General features: G+C 40.4%; 1 protein-coding gene across 3 annotated transcripts in view; it reads right to left on the bottom strand.

The window, feature by feature from the left end:
• The window catches only part of cpne5a (copine Va), an 84,637-nt gene that overhangs the window by 35,137 nt on the left and 28,134 nt on the right, over positions 1 to 21,366 (bottom strand). For all 3 annotated transcript variants that reach the window (XM_051949038.1, XM_022203549.2, XM_022203550.2), the window contains 3 exons: positions 6,227 to 6,290; positions 2,176 to 2,279; positions 1,854 to 1,958 (listed from right to left, as the gene is read on the bottom strand). In XM_051949038.1, the coding sequence (XP_051804998.1) occupies positions 1,854 to 1,958; positions 2,176 to 2,279; positions 6,227 to 6,290 (273 nt within the window). The remainder of the gene's footprint in view (positions 1 to 1,853; positions 1,959 to 2,175; positions 2,280 to 6,226; positions 6,291 to 21,366) is intronic.

The following is a 21,366-nucleotide window of genomic DNA, read 5'->3' as shown; positions in this document are numbered from 1 at the left end:
GACAAAAATGCGTTCCTTCTTCTGAACTAGACGGTGCTGCACACTGAGACTGGTCTGGTTTTAAAATGCATTAGCTAATAGCAAATCAATGCCAGTCTTGGTAGAAGCAAACATTTAACCAAGACTGAGACAAACACACATTCAGAGCTTATTTGGTTTCTGTCTGTTTCTGTCATGCATCAAAAAAGCAAAGAAAAAGTTTTTAGAGCAGATTCACAAACTGGCATCAGGGATTTTAATGAATTGTTTATTATAGAGTTTGTACATCTCACAGAGAGGCTGATAGAGTTTGGGTAAAGCATTTTCTCAGCACATGCCAAAGACAGAAGACTATTCTCTTGGGAAAGAGTGTATTTTGTTCCCAAAATAAGTTGGAAGGTGAAAAACCAAACACGTACGCCTGAGAGAATTCTCCGCGAATGAGGAAAGTGCTTCCTCTTTTCTTCTCGATTTGATGGCAATCCTGGTGGCTTTACCACCCCTCATTCCCCCATCAGCTGCTGTCAATCATGTGTCAGTGGGGCCAAGAAGAGGCAGGTTGATGGAGGGCTTCCCTGTTATCCTGCCCTGAACTCATTCCATCTGCACTTAGTGTTACTTTAACACCAAACATGCATTCTGTGTAGTGCAGAAATAGATGAGGACAGGATTGTGCTGTAAATATGTGCTAAAACAAGATGCTGTCCCAGTCATATTACTGAGTCAGTACGTAAAACAGCCAGATACTCACAGTCACAGTGAGAAAATGATCAAAGCCTCCTTGTAGTTTTGACTGACAGATTAAAAAAAGAGTGTTTTGACACTGGGGGCCCTTCACAGCAGGTGACTCCCCAAGGAGAAATCAAAAATCAAAATACGGATCAGGGGCAGCTCTGCGGCGTGTCCTTAGCTCTTAGTCCTCAGATCAATTTTATTTCAGTTCCTGCACCCAGATCATGTCTGAGTGGAAATAGGAGAGATTTCACTTTCTGATCACAATTAATGGCAGATGATTACAAGAGATTTACTAGATTCACATGAGGCTCGAATACGTGACTACAGAGAGCCAGTGGACATGTCATCAGTGTTTTTGCCAAAGATCTGCACAAAAAACATGGATAAGGAGTAAATAAGTCCAAAACATGAGCCTTTATCTGAGTCTCTGAATCACTGCACATACTTCAGGTCAAAGCCAGGCTACGAGTAGTGAGCACAGAGCAAATATGTTTTAAACAGAATTTTTTGATTTGTAGCAAAGCATCGGATCAAAACCAATAAAAACTGTAGTGCTGCTGTATAGATGTTGGACAAAGAGCGTGTCAGAAAACATCACAGCACAGAAAACTGCAGGTATTTACAAGGAAGGTCAGGGGACCCTAAATTTCTGTAGATTTCTGTTGCCCTCAAAATCCTCAAAGGGAATCAGGCGTCTTTCATGCTTCTGCTTCATCTGTCTGACCCAATTAGCTTCTCTGGGCAGGTGAGCAGAGACGGGATCGAAGCCGAGAGCCTTTGCTGACACCCAGCGTGGCGAGGAGGGCAGAGTTTGACGGCTTCTTTGACAACCTCTGCACACTCACATGGCTGCCTGCGTCTACACACTTTCATGCTTATGCTCACACACACACACACACACACACACACAAACACACACACAGCGAGGCTTCACTGTTCTTCCAGCCACCTGTCAACATATATAAAATGACAAGTACAGCCCCTCTCCCTCCCAGTCTCACTTCATTCTTTTTCTCTCCTCTTTTTTTCTCTCCTCTTTTTTTTGATTTTCCTGCTCCTCAGGTGTCCTGCAATCAATTGTGTCTCAGAGTGTGCTTGTGTGTCCAGAAGGTTTAGTTGTCCATCATAATTCAACCTACCTCTCATAGTCTCCATTGCAGAGCGCTCTGACGGGGATGGAGAAGGGCTGCCACACTGGGTTTAGTGTGCTCTTCACCACCTCGGTCTTGTGACAGATGGTGAACCTGGAGATGCAAGTGAGCAGGGATTTAAAATCCTGGAGCACACATCTCAATGATAAAATCTCCTCGCAGGAGCATGCTTTGCTTTGGGACCACGTCTGCACAAAAATATCAGTATGCAGCTGAGTTCAAGAGGTCTCGGCGCAATTCTCTCGACCTTGGTTCCATTCCTCCCACCTCGCTTTTAAAAGCCAAAACCAGGAGCAGGAGGTAAACTCACGTGCCATCCTCATTACTTCTGTAGAAAACCATGAAAGGGTCCGACTTTCCAAAGAAGTCCTTTTTGTCCAGTTTGTTGGCACAAAATTGCATGGTGGCATAGTCCTACAGGACAGAGGAAGAAACTGTCAGAAAAATGCAAAAACAAAAAAACATGAAGGACAGCGTAGATCCATGCTCCTGCTTCTGTTTGCCTCCGGTTTGTTTATACATGCAGTGTGCCAAGATATAAAAGCACTGAAGCACCAAATAAAAGCAAAGTGCTGACTGAATCCTAATAAGAGGAGAGCCAAACCAACCAGTGGGCTCTAGTTTCCCAAACCTGCAAATGCATTCATTACCATTTTTTTTTATAGTATAACTCCTGCATAACAATGTGGATGGAATAAGGGATATGAAATTGAAAACACCTTGTTGTGCAGAATATAATAATAATAACAGTATGAGGCGGCATGCACGGGCTCAGAAATGGATTCTGCACATTGGTGAGGGGGGGGGCTGTATACAAAAAGGAGATGGAGGGTGTGAGAGCAGCTAATGATACATTAGAAAGGCTGGTATTATCATAATTACACTCATTTAGGCAGCATTTCAATGTGCACTGCCATATCAAGGACAATGAAAATGCCCCATAATGCTCTTATTTCCAGATAGTCTCCCTGTGGTCAGGGCATTAGTCTGCACTGTATAATGATGAGGCTGGATGGTGAACACACTGGACAGGTAAATGTCCACTTCAGGAGAAAGTCTGCAAAAATGATCTGCAACAGATCAGCAACAGCCTCGATCTTAACGCCGAAGGAACCTTTAAATCTTCTACATCTGAAAGCCTGATAATGACATGCTGAAGCGTGAGAATTCCAGAGCTGTCAAGCAGCAAAAAGAGAAGCTGTTTTTACCCAGCTGGTGTCCTGGGCTTTTAGGTTTTGAAGCGCCACTATTAGATCTGACTCAGCATGGTGCTGGGCAGGGCCTCTATCGATTGCTTTGACCCACATTGGGGTGGCACGCTCTGACCTGCCTCTCGCTAACCTCCCATCACATCGCTTTATGCCTCGGACGCCGACACAGACCTGCCAATATGCTGGAGGCGGGCGCTGTGAGAAAGACAGATGCCGCTGCACAGACAGCTGCGAGCTCATTTGTTTGCTCTTTCAAATCGTAGTTTGATTCCCATCAACGCTGTGAAAATGTTTAAACAGAGGAAAGCTGATTAAAACAGTCAGCGGTGGCAGCTAATTGGGCTGCTGTGTATCTAGTTTCATTTCTGTCATTTCCAGCTATTATTTGTGTTTCTACCCACTATGCAATTATATGTAGACACCACGTTCATGCAAAATTGTCTTTTTCTAATTTGAATATTTGGAAAACTGAATTATGGAGCCATAAACTGTGTATTTTGTGTCTGAAGTGTGTCAAGCTCTGCCTTGTTGACTTTTCACAAGAACATCTCATTTTCCAAGTTCCGGTTTGGTGGTTTTAAAAAAGACACAACGCATCGTGTTAGAAGAGTTTGCTTGGTCAGTTTTTCAAGCCCTTAAAAATAGAACCGTCCTATAACTGTCCTGCTTAGCCGTGACACAGCCTCTACAATTACACTATCATGGCAGCACGGTGCCTTAAGCCTTCATTAGGCCCAGATAACACATACCCACTCCGGTGCCGAGCAGTGTTCTCTCATTAAGTGAGGAAAAAGCAGAACATCCATTTCAGCCACTGCGGTTTAGGAGCAGCAGGGGAATACTGAGTGCAGTCTGCATCCTTCCTCCTGTTCCTCTGCTCTATCAAGATATCGCTTCATGGGGTAAGTGGCAGAGCTCTGCACGCTGTCACTTTCAGAGAGTGGGACTGGTCTTTCAAAGGAATACAAAGGAACGCTGACAATACTTGAATTCCTGTTACATAAGCTTATGACATCCTCCGGATCTCAGACTGACCGTAGTGAATCACCAGACTGAATCATGAGCCATGAGAGGATTATATGAACCAGAAATTAACACAACTCCTGCGAATGCGTCACGCATCGCTCCATTCAGTCTGGTCTTTTTCGATTATTAATGGTAGCCTTAGGTAGAGCAATTTTTAGTGAATGTGAGGATCTGTTTTATGTATGCACAAAAAAATAAAGAAAGTGGAACTCAAAAGAGTGGGGAGGGAAAAGCTAAATTCCATTTTGTGACTGAACTGATCAGCTTGCTTGAGGAAAATACATGAAACAATCCAAAATGCCAATAGTAATTAGGGCTTAGTGTGAGTCATCCAGTTGATGAAATTCTGCAAATTCTGCATATATAGATAGATATAGATATATAAATCAAATTCCTTCTTCAAACTGAGGGTTGAAGGACAGAGTTTGTGCTGTGAGATAGTATATGTAAACACCTTGATTCGACTTTATCATGTATGAATCATACAAACTGAAAAAACCTTGCTCTTCTAAATCCATAAACAGACAGTAAAGTGTTGTGCAGTTCACTTAAATTTAAATCAGTCAGAGCTGTAGCTGGACCATGAGGAAAATCTGAAATTGAGCCAGTCAGTGCTCAGCAGTCACATGTGCCAGAGATAACGACAGCCAAGAGGAAGCCTTTGATCCATGCAGAGGCTGTTGCTCTGTCTAATGACACCTGGCAGATCCACCACCAAGGAGAGCGCCAGCCCACCTCCTGGTTAACAGTCCCTGTAAAACTTCCACAGCAGATTCCCACTCTGTTGGTTTCAGTTTCCCCAAAAGAGATCCGCATTGTTTACCACAGCTGCCTCCATTTATTGGTCACTGGTGGACTATAGAACAAACACAGTCCAGATGGATGCAAGCAGTTCCATCCTGCTGTAATTCACAGATGTGCTGACAGCAGCATCCTCAGAGTCGTCCTCTACAATCTGTCTTTTCCTTCAGTTTCTTGTTCTTTACTCAGACCCGAGTTGTTCCCACTCAGGCTTAAATTCTGTGTAAACGGGGCATGTCTGGAGCGACATGTTAAATCTTTGTCTCTCTAAGCGAATGTGGTAAAAAAGGAAGCGGTCATTTGTACCAGTAACGATGATTTGCATTTAAATTACTAAATTGCTTTTTGAAGTGGTGCTTTGCGGCGCCGGTGCTGCTCCTATCAGCGCAGATTTGAATGCACCTGATGACTCACAGCAGCCCTTCAGTGACTGTGAGCACTGACACTTCAGTCCAGCAGGACAGAATCAGTAGCAGTTATCATGGCAGCTTCATTATCAGCACGGCTTATCCGTCCCACTCCAACAGGAGACTTTTTATTTGTCAGGGAACAGACGATGGTGAGTAAAACTACAAGAAAACCTCCAAATCAAGGCTTCTTTCTTTTTTACAAAACTAGTATGACAGAAAGTTAAGAATCCTGAATCATTAGTTGCTTACATGCACTGGGGCATCATAAAACATTTATAAAGAAGCTCCCTGGATTGCTGCTGAGTCTCTGAGGGAGGCCGGTTGTTCTGGTCAATAAGTCTCGCTACTTTCCCCTGCTCCACTGGCAGCAGTATAATGTGATTATTTACTATCTTCATTTAGCAGTGTGGAGAGAAAGCCAATGGGCATTAGTGGACACAGGTTATTACGCAGACTCATGGATTAACACACCGCACATAGAAGCAAATGACTGTTCTAGTGATTGGAATGAAGGCGGTCTCATTAAATAGCCATTTAAACTCATAGTATATTCACTATGTACACAATTTCCAAATGACAAACACAGTGGCACAGTTACGGGGCGTATCCTGCTCGTTTAATGGGGACATTTATGATGTAATATATCTTACTGAAGTCGAGCATATTAAACATCCCACTTCACTTCAGCGGGCTTGTGAACATTGTTAAACATGCATTATGCACCAATTCCCCACAACACATACGATTTCACAGTGACGTGTCACGATCTATCTGTAAATTCAATTAAAGTCTGATGCACCGCTGTTAAAGGGCCCACTTCATGTCAGATTAGTGAACACGGTATAACATTTATTTCAAAACGCACGGTGTAAACAAATTAAAAAGTATGCTGGCTAAAACTTTTTGGACTTACTCTGCAGTTTCCCAGCTCCTCTGCAGATAAGATGATGGTTCCACATTTCTTCCCTGGGATGCCGCTGCGGAAACAAACAGATGTCGTTCACAGGAATATTCACAGAGATCCACTTTTGTTTTTAACCCTCCTGTTGTCTTCATTTACGGGCGCAAAAAAATATTGTTTCCTTGTCTGAAAAAAATCCAAAAATTCCACAAAAAAGACCCAAAATTTCATGAAGAAAATCCCATTAATTCCTTAAAAGTTTTATTTTAATGAAATCACCCAAATATGGCAAGATAATTCTTGTGAATATTTTCAAAAATGAGTAAAAAATCTTACAAAAAAATTGTAAAAATATCTGAAGTGATTAAATATATATATATCAGTAAAACTTCTGTTTTCTTTAAGAGCCTTCACAAAAATGGATTTTGGTTGATTTTTTTGTCAATGCTCTTAAGAAACATTTGTAACATTTCTTTTTTCCACCAAAAAATGTTCAAAGATTTTCTAAAAATGTTAAAAATGTGGACATCAGACGTTTCAGTGTGAAAATATATAGTTTTTTCCACATTTCCAAACTAAAGCGGCTCAATTTTGACCGGCGGGACAACACGAGGGTTAATTTAAACAATTGTAGCTCAAAACAAAGAAGCATTATGTTGCACTTTGCACATGTAATTTAATCTGACCAATAAACAGCTCCCTCCTCACAATGAAATCGCTCAGTGGCTGATACTTTCTAGCAGCAGCTTCTGCCAAATCTGGAGAGTCCAGTTATCATTTAAAAGGCAGCTTCAGTATCGAACTACAGTCGAGGAGCAGGGTTTTAGTTTTGTTCCACAGTTTTGATATGACACCTCCTGCATGCCAAGACAAGCGTGAGTGTTCCAGACGCAGGAATACCAGTGATTATAACGACTCTAGTCTGTAAGGGTTTATTTTACAGTCACATTTTATTTCAGGCTCATAACAGACATGCGTTATGACCCCATATAGAATATTACTTTACCATGACAGTCTGACAGCTCTAATGAGAACATTATTTTTGTCTCACCACCTTAAGTGAATCAAAAACAAGTTATAAATACAGGATTTCCTCTTCTTTAGCACAATGTGGAATAAAACTGCTGAGACACAGAACTCCTCTGATCCACCACATTAGGACTTTAAAGCTCGGCAAGTCTGCACTTGTTTACCGCTGATTTCTGTTCCAGCAGATGATCAAGACGTATCGCAGCAGCAGAGAGGTTCCCTGCATGTCTGTGTTTCTGTACATCCCCTCCTTCAGTAACTTGCCAATCCAATGGCTCTGACAGAAATAGAGACAGCTTTGCTCCTGAGTTTGTCCTAAGTGTTTTTTGGCTGTATTTTTTGAAGCGGAACAAAATGATTTTTTTCTTTTTGATATCCAATCTCTCGGCATCCACTGAAGCTGAGAGACGGAGGCAGAGACGATTCCACCCAACACAGAGAAAGACGCCATATCTGCTTTACAATCATACAGGGGCAACTCCAGCAGCTGACGCTTGTGTCATCTTTCCGGATAAAGAAAGAAATTACACGAGAGCCCTGCTGTGGCCGTAGCTGGAGACCAATCATTAGAAGGTCAGAGCTGCTGCAGATCCTCATCAAGCTGTGACAGCTGATCTGACTGACAGTTATACTTGAATCCTTACTGCTAAACAAGAGGTGGTCTTTGACTACAGCAGCATAAATTATTTACGAAGACAAATCACAGCACGGGCCTGCAATGACTGAACTTTCAATACTGGGGTTATTCCTGGAGAGTATTAAGAGACGCCGTTGTTTCTTCTCTGGAAGCGATTGAATTGTTTGTCAGACATATGCAGTGTTTTCAGTAACCTCTCTGAGGTTTTCCAGGCAGTGAAATGTTCCATATAAGCTTTATTTAATACCTCATTTCAAATCCACTGACCAAAACATCCAACTGCTCCATAATGAGGCAAAATGTAAAACGAGGCGGTCGTGCTCTCACAGGGGAGACCCACTTCATTTTAAACCTCGGTCTTCAAGGCCTGTAGGGATCAGTCTCAAGGTGAATTAACTGTCCTTGAATTATTGATGCTTCGCTTCAAGTCGCCACCGGGCAGTTTGATGACACCTCAAAGAGCCAGTAAAGCCCCCCTCACACCAATGAAGCCAGTAAACCCCGCACACTCCACGGGTCAAATTATCTTCCAGAGGTCGCGTTAATGACTGATGCTCCTTTCAAACTGCAAAATGAGATCCAGCTGATTGTGAGCTCCAGACACCTTAAGATGCACCACCCTGCTCTAATCTCTGCAGCAGAGAGGAGAGAGCAGGTACCAAAAGGGCAGCGGTCTTTTAAATTAGGCATGCATTATTGAGTGCGGCATTTTCCTCTGACAATGACTAGTTAACATGAAGAGCAAGCGGACGGATAAATACAGTTCCTGCCAATTATCCGTGGCACATGACTTCCTTTTTATTTCTCCGGCTGTTTCTGCGAGCTTGAAGCAGCTTCTGTGCTGAAATGTGACTGCTGGTGATATGAAGTGTCCTGCATCAAGAGGCCTCATTCTCTCAGCACTCATTCACCGACGGTTCCTCAGTGGGAAGACGCTTTGATGATGAAATTATGGGAAATGCGCTGCCGTGGTTCTCCTTCCTGTACTATCTGCAGTGAACAAGGTTTACAGTCAGACCGCTGTGAGGAACTGATGGAATTTAATCAGCTGGTCGTGTAATTGTGTGTCAGATTTGAATATTTCATCCACTCCAGTCGAGTCAAGCAACGTCAGGGTGTTTTATGATGCTTTACAGTTGGGCAGTTGGACTAAATAACACGACAATGTGAGAAATTTAGTGGCTCATCGTACACATTTCATCATTTTATTTTTTTGCCTTCGTTTAATTGCTGGCATTGCTATTTACTCTTCTATTCCAGCCTTATGTTGGCTCACTTTTTTAATCTAAGGAATTGTACTTATATCTTATTGCTTCCTACCTTTCGGCTCTGCATTTCTTATATTGTGTCGTTTTTTCCTGAGCAATATCTGGCACAAAAATTTCCTTTGGGATTTATAGTTTTATGTTATTTTATTTTATCTTTGTCTTCTTTTTGTTGCTTGGTGCGATGAGTTATTTCAACACAGTCAAATGGTCAAATATAGTGTCACAATGTTACAATGCAATCAAATTATACCATAAGTATCTATCTTATTGTCATATTTTTACCACAACAGACTGGATTTCAGTGTTTTATAAGCTGGCCCAGTTTAAATACACAACACAAACGAACAACAGTGGAGAAAGAAGCAGCACTGACTTCTAAATTCAGAGTTAAGCGCAGAGACTTGAATAGACTTTTGATGTGCTGGACTTGTTCTGCGAAGACTGATGACAGCTTGTTATCATCACGGCTTCTGTGCTTCCAGAGAATGATTAATGTGATACAATAAATCCTTCCTGCATCCCAGGAATGCAGGTGAATGCGCTAACCACATGCTAAGTAGCTGTGATGCTTAATACAATTCACATTCTATAATTCATACAGTCACTTCCAGGCTCCTCTTGGCACTCGGCAGACCCGGTGCCATATGGGCCTGACCGATCCAATGCCGGTCCGTGATGTGTATTGATGCTGCCTGCAAGTCTCAGCGGGCCTCATGTTTACGGTCAGGTTAGCATCATGTCTGCTGTTCCTCCTCTTCAACAGAAACCCCCGTGATCAAACAAAACTTCACGAGGACAACAAACAAGCAGAGACAGAAGTGAAACAGGGCCTTGTAGCACAGAGGCTTCCTTTACCCAGAAAGAGGTGGAAGGAAGGAAGGAAGGAGCACTGTCATGCTCTGAGCTCACACCGAAACACAGAGCTAGCAGCAGCTGTCTTGACAGATCCCCTGTTTGATCAATTGAATGGAAAGAGATCAAGCAGCATATTTCAGCATCACCACAATTACTTGGCTGAAGTTTTTGATACTGCTGTTCTGCAGAATACCAATGACAATACTGGGTATCTGTAAATTTGCTAAGGGAGAATGCATTTGCGCCATTTACGCCTCCCAAAAAAAAAAACGGCATCACAGATTATCGCGCATGACATATTACATTACGGATATTCGGGCTCGATGTATGGCGGCTATAATTTCCCATCTAGAGGCAGTTGCTGTCGTGAAATGGTGATTCACAATGCGTGTATTCTCCATTGCCTATCAGTGCAGAGGTGGGGTGGATGGAGGCTGGTGAGATTAAAGTCCAAAGAGGGAGAAGGAAGCAATTGTTGATGCTGTTCACATTAGGTCATTAGGATGAGGAATGGTCTTGATATTTAACAATGCCGCAGCGTGTCCTGCATGCGAGAGTGAGGGAGGCTTATCTGCTCAACAACATGAGTGAGAACCCACGAAGAAGAAAGTGATTTTCCTCCACACTGCAGTTGTTGCAGGGCGGGTCTTCGTATTTTCCCGTGACTGCAGTGCTATCATGCTCAGGTGCGAGTTATTTTGCCATTTTAAGTGAAAGATGAGAAAAAGCAATTGACCAGATCAGCGAATCCAGGGATAAATTAACCAATCAAGCCAGTTTGAGGAGAGTCAAAGATCAACAGAGATGGTGGGCAGGCAGATAATCTGGCTTTGTGCCACAGTAAACATTCGGGGGCAGCGGGCAGATCAGAGTTGAACAGAATTAGACAAGGTTGCCAAAACTATATGTGGGTTCAAATGGGATTATACCGCTAATCCCCTTGATCTTCATACACCGATAAGCATCCATAATCCCTCACCTCGCCAGGATTAACAAAAAGAGAGAGAGAGAGGATGAAAAGTACACCAGCTAATTCAAAAAGGATGTCAGAATACCTACTGTAGCTCTCAGAGAGGAGAAGAGAAGCGGCTTCCTACCAGTTCTGCAGGAGGAGCTGGTGTTAGTGTTTAGAGGAGGTAGCTACAGGCAACCTGTGCTGAGCTCTTTGAAGCTTTGTTAGAATGAGCACAAAGCAAGTAAATAGGGCAAAAAAATATGCTGCGGAAAAACGACACATAGTTATATTTGAAATAAACAACCACAAGGGAAAAAATGTGTTAGATTTCCTGTTAGCAGACTTTAGATGAGACCAGATCAACACGTCATCATCACTGCAACCACACACTAGATACTGGATACCACCTGTAGATAATGACCATCAACCTCATTAAATGAACCTAATCCTTTTATTTACATGCTCACTAATTATACGCACTAAATATGAAATCCGATTAAATTATTTTCCATTTTACGACTCGCATAGTGATGTAATGACACCATTGTTGACGTTCTGATTACCATAAATTACAGCACGGGCTTTAATTAGTATAACAATGTTTGATTTATCAAGATTCTAAACAAATGAGGCTTTCATCAACCACCTGCAAGCAAGAAATCGCTTGTTTTGACAGCCAAAGAGAGGATTACGACAGGCTGTCAATCAGGAGGAAACTTTCTCTGCTCAGAGTCGAGTTCGCTCGAGTTCATCTGTTCTCACCTGCCAGCGAGAGAGAAGCTTGTTTAGAGCCCAGTTCAATTCCCCACCTCTGGCAAGGAAAGAACACACTGCAAAAACTCAACATCTTACCAAATCTATTTGTCTTATTTTCAGTCAAAATGTCTCATTCCACTTGATTTAACATAAGTTCACTGAACAAGTGACATTTCAGCGAGATGGAGGGACCTGTTTAAGGACAATGCATCTTAAATATCTTGTTAAGTCAAACAATCTCTAAATTATCTTGTTTAACCCTCCTTGTTGTAATGCGTATCAAATTGACCCGTTCTAAAGTTTGAAAATGTGGGGGAAAAATATTTTCACAGTGAAACTTCCAATGTCCACATTTTCAACTTTTTTAGGGAAATTTTTTAACATTTTTTGATGGAAAAAAAAAGAAATGTTAAAAAAATGTTTCTTTAAGAACATCCAGAAAAAAAATCAACCAAAATCCAGCGGATTTTGGTTGATTTTTTTTCTGAATGTTCTTAAAGAAAATATTAGAACTTTCACTGATATATATGTAATCACTTTAGATATTTTTAGATTAAATTTTTGTTGGAAGATTTTTTATTCATTTTTAAAAAAAAATTTACAATTTTTGGATTTTTTTTTTTTTGCCAAATTTGGGGATTTTTTAAAAAAATAAAACTTTTAATTGAAACATTTAAGGAATTTTCTTCCTGAAGGTTTTGCAAATTTTCAGAAATTTGGGGAATTTTTTGCTGAATTTTTGGATTTTTTCCAGACAAGGCAACAATATTTTTTGGTGCCGTAAATGAGGACAACAGGAGGGTTAAGACAGCTAAGCTTTACAATCCTGGTCAAATATAGCTTAAAATAAGTTTTCCCAGCTAATTCTAAGATCTCAGTATTCTAAATATATCTTATTTCAAGAAATCTTACCGAGCCATTTTTCACTCGTTCTATTGGCAGATTTTTTTTCACTTATTTCAAGGTAAAAGTTCTTTGAAACAAGTTTTTTTTCTTGTTTTGAGCGGAGCATTTTTCCTGTACATCCCTCTGCATAAGACGCCAAAAGAGAAGTTTAAGTTGCATTTCATCCAGTTTCTTCACTGCAGACGCGTGGTATCAAGTCACAGATGATTCTCTTCTTCGTTGTCGCTGCACCTTTAGCCTCACAGCACAATAATGATATACATATCATGCTGCACCTCCGCTGTGGTGGTTACTGCTGACTCTAGATTGCAATCTGTGCAGATTGTTTTCAGGTGCTGAGTGGATCATAGGAGTCCTAAAATGGGCCAGCACAGCCTTACGGTTGCTCTTTCACCTTTATAGCAGATGCAGTGACTGAAATGAACACTGTGGGCTTCTGAGCGCAAAATAAATCAGCCGAGCTTATCTAGCGAGTAAAAACTTCCGCTGCCCTCGCCTGCTCCTGCACCTAAAGGCCTCTATTATTAGCGTGAAGACAACAATCTATGGCCTTATTATCTGCAGAGCTTTGAAAAACCAACAGCTTTAACCGCCGCAGTACATACATATACATTAAATGAAGCCTTTTTATGGCAGAACAAAGCAGATTTTCGGGTGCTGTGTGACGCCAAAGTCCTTGTAGAGCCATAACTGGAGCTTTTCAGCTGACAGTTGAAGTGAATGTGTGGGAAGGCCAGGTGAGCAAACAGTTTAGTCTGAGAGCTGCTGAGAAGGGAGGCTTTTTGTTCCTTGTGGAGCCAAAATGGTAGCTAATAATAAATCCCTGTTTCGTCGGACAAAAAGGGCTTCTTGTACACTCAGCACGGTTGGGGTTTTCCATATCTAAGCAGGAATACACATTATTAGAGAGGGACCCTTGTTAGCGTTCAGCCTTGGAGCCCAAATTGGCATTTAGCGAGGCAGCACAATGCTCTAATTGTGTGTGGCGTCCCAAGGCGGAGGATGCTGATTACTGTAAACCGTCTAAAACACTTCACCTCCCCGACAAGTTAAACAGTCAAACATGGGGCTGAAAGTCAAAGTACCTGCTTCAGATTCTCCGTTTACAGTATCAAGAGTGCTTGGATTTGGGGTTTTCTAGCTTCACCAACAGTTGAACTTTTTTTTCCCCACTCCTACTCATCATTTAAATCTGCAGTTTATTTCATCTCTGTGGAAGTGCTGCTGCGTAGCCCCGAGTCAGTCAGCCAACTGCATTAACCAACAGCTTTAAAAGAACAGCGTCTCTGAAGTCGAGATGAGACAAGCGATGCCCTTTGCTTCGGTTCTCCCTCAGTGCAGATATAGTGAGTTACAGAGCTCAGAGTTGACACAGTGGTTTGAAATCTTGTGAGCATAACGTTATATATTTGATCTTTAAATATATATTTCAGTTGTTAACTCTGATTTCTGTGTGATGTTGCATTTGTAATGGAATTTATGTGAAAAGATCCATCTTAGAAATGACCCTTCATCAAACCTCTGCTCCAAGCACAGATTGTTTAGCTGTAACTTAATCCTGCAGACTTGTCAGGCTTCAGATTTCTCCACATGTTGAAGAAACGCCCACAATACCCACAGTGGCATCCAATATTTATAGTCTCTGATGGAGAATTTTTTTTAAAAAATATGAAAAAATCTATATCAGAGTCACGAGAGCTAGAGTGTAAGGCTGGATCACACCGTGTTTATCCACTCGTAAAATAGCAGGTTTAAAAAAAGAACAAACATTTTTCTACCATTAACATAAAGAATTTCTCTTTCAAATAATAGCAAACATTTGTAATATAATATGTATATTACTGATGTAAATACAGTAAAAATAGATGTAGTAATACTGTTTTTAATCAAAATTGTGAATTAAATTAGGAAATGTTTAAAATAATACTCTTTTGTTTTTACTTTTTCTGCAATTTTAGCATTATTGGTAATTCAATTAAAAACTGGGGAAATTTGTATAATAAGAGGCTAAAAAACTTCTGTCCTTTCTGGAAGGAATTTCTCTTTCAAATAAGAGAAAACGTGCTACATAACATATATATATGTGTATATATATATATATATATATATGTGTGTGTGTGTGTGTGTGTGTGTGTGTGTGTGTGTGTATATATATATATATATATACATATGTGTGTGTGTGTGTGTGTGTGTGTGTGTGTATATATATTTATATATATATATATATATATACACATGGTTTTAAATACATGAAATACATGAAAAAGATTATTTAAATTATATTTGTAAAAAATAAACCAAAATCAAAATTGAGACTTAAATTAAGGATTTTTAAATTATTTTTTATGGTCAACATGTAAATTAATCCTTCATGTTTGTGCACACATGAGCATGTCCTGCTAACCAGCAAACCCTCAGAACTCCAAACATTTCTGTGCCTTTTTTGCAAATTTTTCAAGATGCGCGATACAATCCTGCACCTCTTTGAAAACAGAATTGAATTTGTTTGATTATTTATTTTACTAAAATTGAAAACACCTGGAACATGTACAACATTTGTGCCCACTGGTGTCACCAATACTGAAAAAAGGTGGCTCTACAAATTACAGATATTTGGTACTCGTATATTAATTTGTGTTTTTCCTCCAATTTGCAGCCTGCAGTTCTGCCGAATGGTCTCTGAATTTTTCACATGTGACTGTCACATCTGCGTCAGTCATGGCTTCATGGTCGTGCCAAGAAGTGCAATATTTTTGTCTTGTACAGAATCTGATTTGTGCCAATGGGTAATTTGAGACATGTCGAATAAATTGCTTTTGATGTAATGTCAAAAGTCATTTTATGATTGGATCTGCTTGGGGTATTTTTTTTTTAGTTCAAGGACTGTCAGAAAGTTGAAAATCTGAGGATTTTTATGGTTTCTGGCTCTGATTAATGATGTCATCTTTGAGATTTTTCAAAGATGAAACATCTGGAGGGTTAAAATCAACAGCAGCAACTATGCATGATATCAAGCACCAAGAGTTAGCTCATCATCCATTCACTACATTAAAAAAGAGTCAGCATCTGTATACAGTTGAGAAGTGGGAGGCGCCGCTGGTTCCCGATGGGTTTTTCTCTCTCTGTATTCAATTTTGTCTTTAAACGATGTCCTCAGTGTGAGTACAGAAACTCAGGACTCTCTGGGATAATGGCCACTCAGATTGATGTTGTAGCCTTAAGCTTTATTATTTTGTCTCTCTTCCTGGGAAATCATGTTCTGTCCATCATTTTGGCATTGCAGAGCTCTAAATACTTCAATACCCATGACCCCCGGTCACCACTGCTTTGGAGAAAACAAATCAAAACATTGGGGAATTCAAAACGTGTTATATCCGCAGTTGTTGTCAAAGGTGAGCTGATCGAGGCTGTAGATTGTGTTTTTTGATTTCTCAACAGAATAACCGCCAGCAGCTCTTGTGATAAAATTTCAAGCTCAGTGATGAGAGGTTTTCTGACAGCATGCCCCTTGAGAGTTTCAGTTAACATCTCCCCGTGTACATCAGACTGTTCAGGTATGTTGTTGCACATTTATTAATCATTTGGATCATTAAATAATCCCATGTTGATTTAAACGCTTCAACTGGGAGTCACCTCTATGGCAAAAAGGAATTAGAGCTTTACTTCTGGGTTCGTTCCAAATCACTCTTCCCACTTTGCAACTCCACGATGTCTGGCTACAATATGAGCTAAAGCTAATATTAGCAGATCTGTGCTGTTCTTTAGAGTATTTGTGTGCAAGATACATTAATCAGTTCTGACACTAAAGGCCTTTGAGAAAAAATGATGTGCAAGCAAGTGTGTAATTAAAACATTCAAACAGCCTTATTTAAGAATGAATTACCTGGCTGATCTTACATTTCCTTCAGTTAGAACTAAAATACTACAACCAGCTACCAGTAAAAACAGACTTTTAGCCCACGTGGCCTCTGGGTTTCCCCAACAGTTACATATTCTGTAGCATAATGCAAGACTGTTATTTTGAAAGTCAGATAAAATGTTTAAAAGTACACTGGAAACAGTTATAGATCATAATTTCATTACCTAAGTAGCTACAAACTGTTCTATAGCAACAGTTGCTATGACAGTCGGACACAAGACTGATACAACTTTTACAATTCTGTAATTTCATTTTTATCCAAAGCAACGTACATCTGAGAGTAGATACAACACAAGCAAGGATCTAGTCGGGAGAAAACAACCCAGATAAGTGCCACAACACAAATTTATGGCTAAATCTGATTGAATCGGGGATCCACGCTTTAACAAATTATTATGAAATTGAACTGTGTATAACTAAGAATTGGTGTTTAGGGATTGTCATTTACAAGCATATCTGTTTCAGTGAAATCACAACCAGCTACAGCTTCTAAAAGACTAAAAGATGACACGATGCCTCTTTTTCATGACAGCTCCGAAGACAAAAGATTTTTTAGCATAATGATGTCAGCTGGACACCAATAATCATTAATGGTTCTTAATTTGTCTAGTCAGAAAATCATTACTTTTTTCCTTCAGCCACTGGGAAACTGTGAGCAGCAGAAACACAGTGAAAATAAGTGAGACAGCTGTGGTGTGTGGATAAAAAACAGTGCAATGTAATACAAACTAAACTTCTTTAATGCCATCTAACACAACAGCAAAGTAAAGGATAAAATCCAAGTACCAGTGAGGTTAGAAAGATGCACTGTAGTGTTTATCACATAGACTGTATATATAATGGACGTAGCATCTGGCTCCAGAATTGAAGCAAACCCGGAAGTGTCAAAAACTTGCAATATCACGCCGTCCGCTAGGGCTGGCTCCAAAAAGCTTTTTCTCCATAGACCCTAATTCATTTTTGGAAAAAATAAAATTTGATAGACTGATTTTCTACAGCTCAGGATTTTTTTCCCGTTAGTTTTCATGGTCAAAATGAGAGATCAGGTGGCCGATCTTAAAATAAATCAAAACTGAATTTTAAATAAATCGTTAAAGTTGGCGGAGCCAGGGGGCGTGGCTATACTTGATCGACAGCAACAGAAGCCTCTGCGGCAAAACGTGGGCGGGATAAGAGAGTCCTCAGCCAATCCTGCCCCTAGTTGCTCTCCGGTCCAGTCTGTTTGATGACGCTTTTTACGTCACTGGCTCCAAAAAATCCAAAACGGCGACCAGGAAGTAGCAAAATCCGGGCTTCATTTTCTCGCCGTTGAAACCAACGGGTGACGTCACGGTTAGTTTACACCTGGTTTATCATACTGTCACTGTGTTAAATTGCATCACATGCCGCTGCTGTATTCGAAACTTAGTTTAAAACCAATTTATCGAGCTGGAAACTCTTTTTCAGACATCTTAAACTTTGGCTTCTTTTGGCAGAGAGTTCAATCAGCCATTAAAAGTCTTGTTGATTTGGTGAAAGCAGAACCAATCTTCATTTTAACAACATCATTATCGTCAGTGTGTTCGCCGGTTATGATTCAGCATCACTGCACTGGTGCGAGCAGATATCTAATGATGGATATATAATGTGTCAATCCAGGCTTAATCTTGAAAAGTCAGTATTGATTATTGTTGTTTAGGCCTCGTCACACATGTCAGATCCAGTTTGGAGCCAGTTGGAGCTTCAGTCTGCACCAACTGAGTGAGAGAGACTTTGTGTTTACTTTCATCTCAGCGCCTTCTGCTGCTTTATTGGTGACGCTGGTTTCAATATGATAAAGCAGCAGAACAAACAGAAGAACGCCAAGCGAATATATTCCTTGTTAGTGATTATTTTTTTTAAAAAAGGTGTAATTATTCTCACCAGAAAGTAGGTTAGACGTGAAAACACATTGGCTAGTACTCGCATTCAGTGATTTATTCTCACACCAGAGAAAACAAAATGATTCACAGAAAAGCTGTGATTCAGAAAGAATTATCAAATCCAATATTGACTCAGATTTTATCAAATACGTCACGTTATAATCAAACCGATTTGATCAAAACAAGTTAAAATTCATGAGAGAATTTTTATCAGCTTAACTACACTTTCATCTCTTCTGATTTCATTATCTCACTTCATGTAATTTCTGCCTGGCCTTTGACTTTGAAGCTTTTCATCCGCTGTGGTTCAGACTCTGCCTAGCTATAAATACAGATTTTACTACTTAATATATAACATACATTCAAGTGCATTTATGGGAAGGGCTTACAGAAAACACAGGAACACAGACTGTCTCAGAGACAATGGAACCAAAGGCATAAAATCAATATTGCATTAAACCTTTAGGGTGCCTCCACATGCAGGGAACATTACAGCAATATCTGAATTTAACTCGGTACCGTTGCTTTCACATATACGGTGCCACTATGTACTGAAATGTGTTGTTAATGTAGTATACTGCCTTGTTAAATCCTTTGCACATGAAGTCTCTTACTGTACTGTAAATTGTGCAAGCATTTTAGTTCATCTTCCCACTCCCTCCTATTCAGATACCACTCTGTACTCAGTGTAGCAGAAACAAGAGAAAGACGAGATTATTCCTTCTGATGAGGTGTTTTTTTTTCTCCCCACAAGTGGGAAGCAGTTCAGGTGAGGCTTTGATGTGAGCTACGGCTCTCGATTTATTCAACTCAGCATGCATATATTATTTTATACATTTTCCACAAATCCTTCCTCTCGCTCGGCTCCCGTGGGTGCAGCCAGCACACCCACAGCCGTCGTCGCGGTTTTGGTTCATTTCCGACTTCAAGCAGGCAGTAGGGGGGGCCACAGTCGCAGTAGGCTAATGAGTTTAACATGCTAATGTTGTGCTGCATTCACACGCTGTGGTGTGTGGTATAATTCAGCACACTGACAGAAAAGGTTACAGCCATTTGTGTAATGAATGTCATTATCTTGTTACCTACACAAAATGCTGTATATTGTTGGTTCCTTCCTGCGGGCTATACGCACGAGCCGCATCACAGCCAACATGTTCTTCGGTAAAAGGTGCCATTCACCTGCATCAATCACTCAGGGTTGCATTTCTTCCTTTTACCAATAACTTTGATACATGTCTCTCATTAAAAACTGATTATAAACAGAGGGATTTGTACCACTGTGTCACTTCACGGCTTCGTAACTCACATTCCTTCTGCTGGCGCACGCTTCGATCTTAATAATGGCATGTGGGGGAATGGCATCTGACCTGTTATTTTCCCCGAGACAAATGAGTCGGTGGAATTCCGCTCCGAAGCGAATGCCAGAACATTACATTTGTCCCCCTGTGTGCAGCAAATACAAATTCAGAGATGACAGAGATAAATTATTGATCCGGTGTGAGTAGCAGGTTGTGTTTCTGCGTGTGCACCATGTATCCATCACAGTGTGGGCACAGGGAATACTTAATGCACACGGGCCCCAGCAGGCGAGCCAAAATTCAGTTCTCACAAGGCACATCATTCATTTCTAGTGGTCAAGGCTTGATTTTTTTATGTCTGAAAATTGTGGCTGACTGGGGCTTTGGATAAAACTGGGATGAGGCGTGTTATTTCCTGTATTACGATGGTTGATCAGAAAGCTCAGAGGCTGTTTGTGTTGCGTGCACAAGAAGCGATTCATGGTCACATTTGTTAAGATGTTGCGTGAGACTGCACTGTCAACATCAGCGTCTGTGTTGCATGTTTTTGTGTCCACTAGTAGATGCACATTTGCATTTTGTCCACAGACCTTAAACTGAAAGGAAAATCCCATTCTGTGTCAGTCAGAGGTGGGTCTACCACTATGTGAAGTAACAGCGATTTTTCACAGTGGAAATGGCAGCAAATTCTAAAATCAGATAAGGTGCATCAGGTCAGGAGTGAACCAGGGCTACGGTGGTTGTTTTCTTCAATATTCACACGGCTTTCACCTTGTATTACTGCCCTGAGTCAGACTGTCAGGCAATGTTTCATTGCAACGTCTTGAAATTTCTGACAGAGAAGTTTCGGCACAAACAACCTAAACCGTGTCACAGCGTGGTGATTATACGCAATTTTATTTAGCCGTAGACTCACAGACGCTGCTTCCTTCCTTCTTCACAGACACTGAAGTTGAAAGTTCACCATTTTGACACAGTTTAAGAGATTTCAAACTGATTGCAGATGGTGCTGAACTCGCTGCTCAAAGCGACTACTGCAAAGAGGATGGAAGCCAAAATCAAATTAGTTTAAGTTTTTGATTTTTATAGGCATCCGTCTCAAACCTTTTTAAAAAAATCCTCAAAGCTTAATATTTTACTATTTAAAGTATAATATGGTTTGTTGTGAAATCTAAGACATAGAATCGATGTGTCACATGATATAATGTCAACAATATCGCCTCTTTAAATCTCCATTCTAAGTACTGCATATATTAACACACTAAAAACAACTGACTAACGTAGAAATTTACCATTTTGCTAGTCCAATTTATTAACATTTGGGAACAGTTACACCTGGGAGATAATGAGTAAAAATAATAAGTAAAAGCTAGTCTCTACACTGTAACTAGTTTGGGTTTTTAGTTAAGTTGTTTTTTTTAAGTTTTTACTCCTGAAACAGCACCCTGGTCATTTTTCTTTCAAAGTTCCTTCAAACTTATCATATCAGCCTGGTTTTAGGTTCACATTCTGTATATATTTGAGGTAACGTATGCATCTGCACAACATTTTCGCTACTTCTGCAAATATCCTGCTGTAAGACTATAATCTCTGAGAGAAAAAAACTGAGATGACAGAAAAATATTTCG

Source organism: Acanthochromis polyacanthus, chromosome 6, assembly GCF_021347895.1.
Source record: "Acanthochromis polyacanthus isolate Apoly-LR-REF ecotype Palm Island chromosome 6, KAUST_Apoly_ChrSc, whole genome shotgun sequence".
In the NCBI taxonomy this organism is placed as follows: domain Eukaryota; kingdom Metazoa; phylum Chordata; class Actinopteri; family Pomacentridae; genus Acanthochromis; species Acanthochromis polyacanthus.
This window is presented reverse-complemented; position numbering and strand designations above follow the sequence as displayed.